At 40.3% G+C, this 11,536-nt stretch overlaps 1 protein-coding gene and 1 non-coding gene across 2 annotated transcripts; one reads left to right on the forward strand and one right to left on the reverse strand.

Moving 5' to 3' along the window:
* Window positions 1–640: 640 nt before the first annotated feature.
* Window positions 641–8,652, reverse strand: LOC110983185 (protein FAM177A-like). The gene is made up of 5 exons (XM_022242231.2): window positions 8,446–8,652; window positions 5,621–5,773; window positions 4,880–4,946; window positions 4,035–4,132; window positions 641–3,652 (listed from the first exon to the last, which is right to left on the reverse strand). The coding sequence occupies exons 1-5, from the start codon at window positions 8,515–8,517 to the stop codon at window positions 3,512–3,514; spliced, it is 531 nt and encodes a 176-aa protein (XP_022097923.1). The 5' UTR covers window positions 8,518–8,652; the 3' UTR covers window positions 641–3,511.
* Window positions 8,653–11,146: 2,494 nt separating this feature from the next.
* LOC147800650 (U5 spliceosomal RNA) lies at window positions 11,147–11,262 on the forward strand. Its single transcript, XR_015428196.1, has one exon. It is a non-coding gene; the product is annotated as a U5 spliceosomal RNA (small nuclear RNA).
* The last annotated feature ends 274 nt before the right edge of the window (window positions 11,263–11,536 follow it).

Consider the following 11,536-nt stretch of genomic DNA (forward strand, 5'->3'; position numbering starts at 1 on the left):
CCTGCTGTCGGATAATTAGGCCACTGCATTGGGCCGCGGTTTCGTCTGCGAAATTCCCCCCCCCTCCTTTTTTGTTTTGTTTTTTTTTTTAATGTGAAGGGCGAAGTTTTGGGGTCATTTTTCCTTACTCCCAAAGCTTGAAGAAATCCCCAAAATGTAGCCTCACCCCTCAGAAAAACCATAAAAGGTTACACGACAAATTTCCCAGTTGTTTTTTGCTCTCCCATCACACCGCAAGTCCGTCCCCCCCCCCAAAAAAAAGGGTTCTGGGTTCGTCCTTGCCCCCACTTACTGATTAAAGTAATACCATCGTTTTCATTTCCTCTTCCTTTTTATTTCAGTTCATCTATTTTCCAATGTTCACAAATAGATACATGAAATTGCATCTCAAAAGTATTTGAACAAAGGAGTGCAAAAAATGCAGAGGGGCCCAAAAGAAGCAAAGCTTGACCCTTACACTTACAGGTGTGTTCTATAAGCGAGGATTGAATATACATTGTTCGTGTTTGCACTCATAAATGTGTAACACTAGAGTCAATGCAAATACTGAATAACGAAACTTCACATACAATCATTAACACAGCATACATTACAAAGGACAGGAAAAGAACAAGCACACAGAATAAAAAGGAAGCAATCATTTAAATCACAATTTACTTTAATCAACATGTTTCATTACAAATTCCTGGATTAGTCATTGTCAGCTGAATAACACATATCTACTGGGTACACGTATACAATGCAAAATTGAAAGATGTTTGAATGGAGAAAAGGCATAACAGAAACTGAGGTAACAAATATATACAAGGTACACTTAACCAGAAACTAAGTTGGCATGAACTTTCATGCACACACAGCATTCCATTCCCACCTAAATAATAAATTGACAAAAAGCAATAAGGCACAAAACATTAACAAAAGCCTGTGCAAGTTTAACGCTCTATTGCACTTCCTTTTCCAATTCATGGAACAAATATCCATACAGAGTTAATTAAAACTTCAATGCAAAAATAGGGCAAAATGAGGCTAACTTATAAACATGCTCACTGTAATATCAATCTTGCATAATGTGATTTACTAAATGATTTGATGTGATCATAAGTTGCATTATCATAATATTTACAAATCATTCCACACAACCACATCTTTGAGGAACATCCATTTATACAAATTACACACTGTGTCAAATTTTTAATGATTTTGGTTTGTAGGAGATAATGGACAAATCATTTTTTTCTTTAACTTTTGGCTCTTTATGGCTCCACAGCACTTAAGTATTTTCAGAAACGTCAGTGTCCTTACAGCTAGGGTTGTAAATTTTTGATTTTGAATAAAGTGTTTACACTGCTTGGTCTCAGGCACTGCATAAAAAGAAACCCATGTTCCATTTTTCCGACAGAAAATAAATCTAAGAGGTAATGATCAAACTTTGAATAAAAAAGGCTTTCAACAGCTTTTGTCTGTATCAAGTTGACTTAAGACCCTTCTCGGGAAATAACTTAAGCTGTTTGAAAAATGTTTGACAGGAAAATAAAAAAACAAGAATATGAACTTGGTTGCTGTACAGCCAACAAATTAGAATAACACAACAAATTAGAATAACAGCACATAGCAAAGCAGTTAGGTTTATTTACACCTGTGTCAATTGTGTACGTTGTGGATACAGTGCTCTTACACTTTATGCTTACGTCTGTGAGGTGGATAAATAAAGCCTGGTTTCCGTATGGTTGTTTGTGATGCAGACGGTCTGCAAGAGGTGAGGACGCAGACACGAATGGAAGAGAGGGCGCACCCCAAAATCGAAACAAAATGGCATCTGAAACTCTGAAAATACCCTTTTAGATTGACTGTATTGCCTTGTGATGCCAAACCTCTGCTCCAGTTTCATGTATTTCATTGATGGTCAGCTATTAAGTTGATCATAAGGGAGTGATATTTAAGCATTGAGGAAATTGGCAAAATTCATGCAACTAAGTGAGAGAGACATCCTTGCATGCTGGTCATTCCAGCATTTGTGTGTTTGTATGGGGATACCACGGCTACTTGATGCAGACAGCTGCCACAGCTGAACCTGGCTCAACTTTGCCAATCGTTTGCAGGCTGGTTTGCGATTGTCTGCATTTTCGGCAACACCTCTGTTTGGCATGTTTCCATATGTCCATGTTGCAGTTTGCACCTTGTTTGCGTTGCTCTCTACATTTCTTACGTCAATATGGAAACCAGGCTTAACAGGCTAAAGACATTTTACAGTTTATACAAATATGTATGCATCGGTTGCAAGGGGCAATGCCGTTGTACGTCACAGTAACCAAATTTTTCAAACAGCAAAATGATATGAGATGTAATACATTATTGAATAATAGCATTTTCAGGTTTACAATCTTTACAAGTGACCATACACCTATCCACACATTTTCCAATGGTGTCAACTTTATTCCATTATGCATCCGGCATGCACACAAACGCATCAAGTTCTGCATGCTATCATTCATCCCATTCTGTCAACGCTGTCTTCAACATGGTTCGCAACAGTGGGAGACATTTCTTTGCACTGTGACAGTGAATGGAGACCTTCCAGCACTTTTCAGATATGTATCCTGTGCGATACCACACTGTGAAATCTGAGGCAAATGTGTCGGAAGATGCCTCTCCCCCAAATCTATCCTAAATACTCTCAAAATATGAATGGTGGGAATAACATTATGTAAGTCCCTACTGTGCATTTGCAGGGATGAAAGACATTAGAATTGAATGTCACAGGTCATGCCTGGTACCATGACCCATACTGTGATAGTAGGCTTGCCCATTGGCCTTATTCATGAGTCAACCATCTTGAATTGAAAGTGAGGCTATCCTTGATGCAATGGGGGCAAATAATAGATTACCATCTCTGTGCTCCAATGGGTCATTCTAACTTATGGAAAGACATTTAAAAAGATGTGTAACTGTTTTTTTGTTTCAATGAAAAAACAAAAAATATTGTTTCAAAGTGAGGCTATACCTGTGTAACAACAGCAAATTAGTCAGGTTCCCTCCTGATTTAGAAAGAGTGTTCAATGTAGAAAGGGGATATAGGGACCATGATCCAAAATCTCCTGAATAAAGCCAATAGGTTGGTATCCTTGCCCAAGCACAAGGCAATGTCTCAATGACTTGGCTGGGGCTTAAATGTACACACAAGTCTATGATGGTGGCTGCAACCACTAGAAAGAGTTGTGTGTGTGATTTCAAGCCGTAGCCAAGTCAATTGGACATGGGCTGAGCTGTAACATGCTTACATGCTTGCAGGTTGAATAAGGCAGATATTGAATGAGCTCTATATGGGTCAACGTTGACACTAGCTGGCTATAGCCAGTGATAAGCTGCATCAAGTAGTCTTGGCTATGGCTAATGTAATGATAACACATGTGCCTTTGGAAGCCGCAGCGAGCATTAACATCCACTTCCCATAGACGGACATGTCACTGCCAGCTGCAGCCACGACTTGAGATACAGCTGTTGCCCCAACCAGTTACAGATCTGTGCCTAGGCTTGGGTTGGCCGCAGAGTAAGGCACGGTGGTCTCTGCGTACACTCTGTTGGCTTGCATCATGGCAATCCGTTCTCTCCTCTGTTCTTTCTCCTCCTGGTCTAGGTCCAATGTCTTCCTCTCCTGAAGGTCATCACACGGATTAAAGAAAGAGATTCAAATCAAATGATCGACCAATGAGTTTGCAAGAAAGTGTGAGTAAAAACAGGATCATCCCTTGCCCATTTATTTCAGCCACAAGAAGTACAATTGTCCATAGCAATTCAACAACAGATATCAGCAATCAAAGTGGACAAGCCAGCAAGACTGTAAATTGAAGACTCCAAGCCCATCTATGCATCTTTTTGTTTTCAAGAGTCAGTAGAAACATTCTACAAAAGATTCATGAACAGCAAACAGACAGGCAAATCTACTGAGAAAGAGACAAGACAAAGGAATAATCAGACATATGATTGAAACAAACAATCTAGCAAAGTAAGCTGCACATGAACAAAACTGATCATACCTCTTCAGTTAATCTGTTGTATTCATTGATGGCAAACTGGTATTTGGGCGAGGTGATACCGAGGAAATAGGCCAACTTCTCCCCCAGGAAGTCACAGGCTGGAATTAGTCAACCCAAAACAAGGATGCCTTAGTTCAATGGCTTAACAAGCTGAAGCCTGACAGACTTGATATTTTTCAATCAGACTGCCATCATCAAAATGTACCTCAATAATTTTCTACACCCAACCATGTTTTGCTGAGTCATCTTGCTAAATGCAACAAAATCCAACAAGGTAGAAATGACAATGGTCCTGAACTGAACAAAATCCAAGGGTGTATTTTGGTTACATTGATCAATGTAACTTGTAGCATTTTCTAAACAATAACTTTAGTTATTTAGGTAAAGGAATTTTAGTCAATTAGCACTCCACAATTATCAGTGTAACGTTACATTAAGAATTTTCTCATCTATAAACTTCATAACATAACTTTTACTTGCAGCAATGTTTTGGTGTACATGCATTAGGACTTCCAACAGTCTCCTGAACATACCATTAACAAGTTTACTTGATAAATCACCATTACAGCATTTGAACCGCTGTAACTCCTTTTAAATTAACTTTCTAAACAACCAGTCAGTTACATGTATCTCCTAAGCATGGGTGTTACAGGGAGCAGACAATGCTCCCTTCCCCAGAAAAATAATTTAAAAAAATAAAAAAGGAAAGAAAGTGAATATGCCATAGAACTGACTTCCCCTCCATAGTGAAGTTCGTCCGTCTGCCACTGTTGAGTACCCTCCCTATCCCCTTGTACTTTGGCTCTAACCATCACCACATTCCTTTAGAAGAGTTCAGCTCTTACCTCCTATGGTTTTAGTGGCTGCTACGACTGTGTAATACCACAGGTATGGAATCCAAGGCAATGTTTTCTGTAGATGTCAAGGGAAGTGATTACAACAATTTTGTCTCAGTGAGAAATGTTAAAATTGAATACCCCAAAAATATCTGCTAAATGTCTGTCTAAGCAAGGACCCTAAAAGCCTGACATAATCAGGCACTGTTCAAGAATAGAATGGTTCAAGATATCAACTAAAGGTACAATTTCGATTCTTATTTCCACATGCAGGTGATGCAGGCCCATACATGACACAGCACAAGAATGAATTTTCTTTTGGGGGATCTTTACTATATGCAACCTGACGGAATGTTGCCTGACCCTGCAGCCTACATGTAGGTGTGGTAGGAGGGTAGATTTTCTGGCTTTAGCTGAGATGGAAATCCAAGATTTTCATTCCTGACATAATTCTCCCAGATCAAACTATGGACATGCAAGCTAATTTACAATGCCAAATGTTGATCTTTGTAACCATAAGTTAAACTGTATAAACATGTAAATTGAAAAGAAAAACAGCACAGTTCCTCCAGCTTCAAAGCTCCAATAAACACCAGTTTATGCTTCCTGGTATTAGATGCAGAACATTAGAGTGAAAACAGCTTTTTAAAAGAATGAGACCAATTATGTTAACATCACCAGGAAAGTTGTCTGGTGTGTTGCCAATACCAAAGGTATTTTTCATTTTGTGTACCATCTTGGATAACTTACCGGGTCTACTGTTGGTTCTGCGACAGCCTTCTTGTCTTCATCCTCTTCATCAGATGTGTACTCCTCAAGGACACCATCGCTGAAGTGGATAACCCTCTTGGGCTTCCTAATGCCCACGGTGATATTATCCGGGGCTGTGGCTGGCGTCTTGGCCTATATAAACAACGATTTGAAACAAATGTCATTGGATCCATGAGCTGAAACCAGTTACTAAAAAAACAACATCCACACACGTTAGATTTCGGTTCCATTTAATCAGCATCATCTTACCAATAATTGATTTCAAAACCAACATTTCTCTGTTTTTCAGCAGTCTAAGGTCTTTAAGAGGCTTGAGACTATCAGTGGATTCAATGGTTAAAATTCAAAGTTTTACAGAAGAGTACATGTACTGTTCAGTTTTTTGTTCTACGCTGCTGAGTGTCTGCATGGTTGTAAATTTGGAAAATGTGCAACTTGTTTCATTTACCTTTTCATGACAGTACGTTTCTGTCTGTGTAATTTGCAATACTCATCACTTGTTTTATTAGAAAAAGAGTACTGTTCCTTGAAGACATAGAAGTGTCGAGTAGCAGGTAGGAAAGGAACTGAGTAACCTAAAAAATGGGTATCCAGGTACCCATTTACTGTTCTAAAATTCCAGGAAAACAGCAACATAAAAGAAGCCCTCAATTTACATGTAATTCACCCAACCCAACCGTACCTTTAGGCATCAAAAAATGGTTCTAAAAATAAAAGAACTGGAGTGCCAATACTTGCTTGTCACAGCAAATGAACGTACTGGAGTTTAATAATACTGTATTTAAACATTTAACAAAATTTCATACAAGATACCGGTAGACCAATCGTGCAGAGTGACTGGCAATCATGCAGATCAGCTGACCTAGTAACCTCCCCCCAGACTCTTGGGTTCGTAGTCTGGGAGGGCACCGGATAATGAATCCCAGAATTCTGGGGGTACTGACCAAGCATGCTGAGCCAAACATACATGTATAGTTGGGTAAAATCGATCAGTTGATCTTACAACATGATTTGTGGACAGGGCCTAATTCTGCAATCAGCAACTTACCTCTTCTTTAAATACACAGTTGTGACAGGCTATTTTAACCCCAACCGTCTAGGCTCTTCAGAGGATACACCCTCAATCCTTCAAAATCCTCCCACTGCCCTCATGACAAAATGGGGTACAGCCTCAATCTTCCAAAATCCTTTGATATTTCTCGAATGTTTCGTGGAGGGGTGCCCACTGCCTCAATCCTTCAAAATCCTCAGGCAATTCCTCTCATTTAGTTGAGGCAGCGTGAATGGTACCTTGGATCAGTATAAATCTGCTTGGAGGATTTTCAAGGCTTTGGGATGTTTAGGGTTAAAAAGGAAGTAAGGTTGGAGATTAACCCACTGCGCAAGGCAATGGGGCAATCGTGTAGATTGGTCAAGTGCATCCAACACATCTAGCCTGTTACATGTAGACATAACAACTGTTTTTCTTGAACTGTTATTATCTGTGAAGTCTTCCTGCAAACTTGCTTGGACCCTGCTAAATATTGGCTAACATCAGATCATGTAACCATGGATAGGATCCAAATTATTTATTACACATGTCGCACTTTTATCATTTGCAGAGCACAGAGGACGAAGAACCCCCAAGTCCTATGTTCTTGGGGGTAGACTACAGTACTGCGTCAACACACAGTACATTAGACTACTCGGACCAGGCCTACCAATAACATTTTGAAGTTAAGGCAGGTATATTTACCCAGTGCCGGCAAATTTATACTAAACGTTTTTCAACTTTTTGGGACTTACAATTTCTTACTGTGACTAACCTTAGTCTGGTTCTGTGATAACACAGTCATTGTACCTTTGTATTTACGAGGTAGGAATAAGACTATTTTACAATTTCGGGCTTATCAGTTAAAAATGAAAATTCTCCAAAAAAGAAAATGCAAAACTCTGTAATTAATTGTTAAAGTCAGTTTAAAGTAAACAAGAGAAGAAAATTCTTAATTTTTGGGACAAACAAAAGGGCTGATCACTGGGAACTGAACTCAGCTGGGAGGGTGTCATGTGATATCAAGATGCGCTTGCTATCTACCCCCAGAACTGTGGGGTCCATTGTCCGCCATGCTTCCATTTGTAAAGTGTGATGGATGACAGACTCCATATTTCTGGGGGTATGTGCTATCCACTAGACCACAGACCTTACTCGAATTTTGAGGTAATTTAATAACCTTTATTAGCCTACTAGCTGGCTAAATACCTTTTAAATAATTTTTGCTGGTGATGGCTAAATATACATATATGGTGTGTCGGTCACTTCACCCAGTTTCCATGTCGCCCAATGTCACTCCACCCCAAGTAACTTTGCCCCATCTCCACATCACTCCATTTCTGCTTCACACCAGCCATGTTTGACTGTAATTGGAAACTTTAGAATTCATTCAAAATCCATTCAATCTAACGGGCTCGCTCTCACAGTCGCCATCTTTAAAATAAGGTCGTTGAACATTACGTCACTTGATCCCTCATCGTTTCTACAGCTCTTCCATGTCAAGACATCTAAACTGCTGCCAAAGTTTTGGAGGAGCCTATTGGTACATGTAGTATTTTATCGCTCAGTCCATGTATTACACATGTCTTGACACGGAACAGTCTTCGAGACTGTCACGGCTGATCGGGTTCTCTCCCCCGATCGGGTGTGGCTAAGGATGGAGCGGGAGTGAGAGTCCGTGCCACACTAGTGGGGCTAGCCAGTATTGTGAAACGCCTGTAACAAAAGGTCCAACAATCATGGTCATTCAAAAAACATGCCCACATGTACGTACCACTTCCTCTTCGTGAAGAAGAATACTAGCAGTCGCACTCGAAGTCGTCTGTGAAAGCGCCGATTCCTCCATGTTGGAAACTCAACAACACAACTGCGTACGTTAAACTCACTGATCTCCAGGGGAAATTCCTTCAAAAACACACGATGAAATCATTTCCAATTTTGATGCGTTGTTGTCTCACAGTAGACTGGTGCCAATGCCCTTTACGTTAAATTGTAATACAATGTACTACTAGCAACTAGTGTGCTTCGCATCTATGGAGCGCAAATGATTAAAAGAATCGTAATCACAAACTAAGACCATCCGCTGAAGGGTTCACAGTACGAAGGAACCACAGAAATTGCTTATTATTGTTTTGTGTTCAGACTGCTTAAGGAGAAGAAATCGGGTTCTAAAACTTATAATTTGGTAAAAGTGCAAAGTGGCTATGAACAGGAAAAGCAAAATTCAGCTTCACCGTACATCAAAGCTTTGTTCTAAAAACTTTTAAAACAAACAGAAAAGATTGTTTCGTAGAAACAGATAGGGGCGGCAATTTGTTGAAAAAAAATTGTTTCATTTTGGGGCAGAATACTACGACTGAAATTGTGTCTGTAATCTATCTGTATCTGTACGTTGCAGACACCAATTCTGGCATTGACGCAACGGAGACAGAGGGTATATATTGGATGTTACTATGGAGAGCGAGGCTCGTGACCAAGATTTTTTAACTTTCCAACCGAATGTGCTTGACCAAAATTCTCGTCGAGGTGGTTCAAGTCAATGATTGATTTATTGTGTTGATATTATTGTGCTCTGTGTTCAACCGTGCCCTTGTATACAAACATCAGGCGTAATTGTTTACGTCTGAAGGGTTTGTATCTTTAGAATTTGCAGCATCTTGGTGACTGATCCTGTATGCCGCAATATAGTCACTTGTGATAAAGCGGCGGGCAACTCAGTGTTGGATGCACTTTAGCTGCAATGAAGTTTCATTGTACACAATTTTTCTGCACCTTTTTACTCTTCTTCGTTGTTTCAAAACTCTTTTACACTACTATGTAGTTAGATACACTGAAGAGTGCATGTTTTTAAACAATTAAAATTATCCATGGGACTGAGGGCGCTGTTGCTGTGACATCATCTAGGGACTTAGACATAGTTCAGTGGATAGGTGTTTCTGTTCAAATTGTGAACCCAGAATTTACCTACTGAAAACATCTCTGAAAGAGGGATTGACATTTTCTTGTTGATATGCACATGAACAATAATAGCAAAGAAGCAAATAGCAAAGAAGGGAAAACTGAGTCCAGGAAAAGCTACAAAAATGCAGGACTTTTGTGTACAAACCAATGTAACATTGAGGCTTCTTCCTGAGATGAAATCACAGTTTTGCTCATGAATATGGAAATTCATTAGCATAAAAGCCCAAAAGGCGTTAAAATACCCCTTGAAATAATGAAACAGCGGTTGAAAACAATGTGAGCTGAGGCACTAGAAAGGTGCATTTTAGAAGTTTGTAATCACAAAACCTATTGCAGCCACCCTTTAAGACGGTTGGTGATATTCAAGGCTGATCTCACCAAGGCCATCTAGGCTGACCGTTTGCAATTTTGAGGACAGTTTTTGAGATTCCTCCTTACGAATCCTAGCGTGATGATTGGCTCTACTGGTTATGTTAGATACACGTAGAATCCATTTGAGATCTTCTGAGATGTATATACCCAGGTAGCGGATGTTGCACTTGCTGTAGACTATAGAAATGTGTTGATTTGTTTCGAATACTCAGTACATGTATATTACATTTATTGGCGTAAAAGCTCATTCCCCACTGGTGAGCCCGGATTATCTTAGTCTTGCTGTAGGGTGATGTGGTCATTGCTTGAGTTGATTTGTCAGTACAGGAGGCACTCATCTGCAAAGAGACGAACTTGGACGTAACGCTGTGTGGGAGGTCGTTTTTGTGGCACAGGAAGAGCAACGGCCCCAACACCGTTCCTTGAGCCTTGAGGGACTCCGGAGCCAGCGGTTACTTCTTTGAGGGACTCCGGTGCCAACGGATACATCTTGAGGGACTTCTCGACGTTAAAATCTGAAGTGGAAAATATAACTTTACCCGGCGGCCAGTACACTTTCCAAGTGAGCTCAAGTTTTGGATACCTGCTGATCCTTCCTCCATGATATGTGCCAGCCAATGTCCAGCCCCAGCCTGTCATGTCAAGATCTTTCGATCTTTTCTGTTATAACACCAAATGCCCTTCATTATATTTCTTCCCATGGGGGCTTGCTTCTGTTGGTTATTTTATTGTGCTTCCCATGAACCTTACTATCAGTGGCGAAAGGGACACCACAAAAAAAACAAGCTGCAGCTGTGTAGCCACATAAACCAAACGAAGATTATTCCCAGATTTCAAAAGGGGCGGAGGGGGGGAATCCGGGGATGTCACCGCAAGGACTGCGTTGGGTCACATGCCCCTTGTAATTACGCTACTGCTTACAATAGGTATTCCTCTATAACGTATGATCCAGGGCATGCTCCAGGCGGCGCAGGTTTTGCCCATATGCTGATAATGTTCCATAACTCCATGGTCCCACTCACTCACGAAGGTGCACATGCGCAGATATTGGAACAAAATCTTAACGCGGTATTAATTGCAGCCCACCGTGAATATCATGTTGTCTTCTATGAAACTGTTGTCCCTTATGACCAACTAATATTTATCTCAGGTTTGCTTGCATCTCGAATAAATCTTTCGCCTTTTACTAAAGATTTCCGTGCAGGTGAGCCCCAATGAGTCGCAAACAATTTTTCCTGGCCAAGTGAGAGCTTTGGCCTCATTTTCCAAATATAAAAGATAGACTTGAAGCGATACTGAAGCCTGTGTTACTGAAATGACACCTTGTCTCACATTCCATACGGGTTACAAGTGTATAAAAAATTCTGATGTGGGTTGTCTCATGTCGAGTACCACTCATAAATGAATGTTAAGACGGTAGCCTTCGTCTCGTTGGAAGGTGGCCCTATGCGTAGTTGAATAGAATGTCCGTGCTGATTGATGGGAAAATTTTAACCCTTTGCTACGCCCGTGCTTTGTTTCTATTCGTAGCA

This window comes from Acanthaster planci, linkage group LG01 (genome assembly GCF_054643075.1).
Source record: "Acanthaster planci isolate LZ-2023a linkage group LG01, COTS_SCS, whole genome shotgun sequence".
In the NCBI taxonomy this organism is placed as follows: Eukaryota; Metazoa; Echinodermata; class Asteroidea; order Valvatida; family Acanthasteridae; genus Acanthaster; species Acanthaster planci.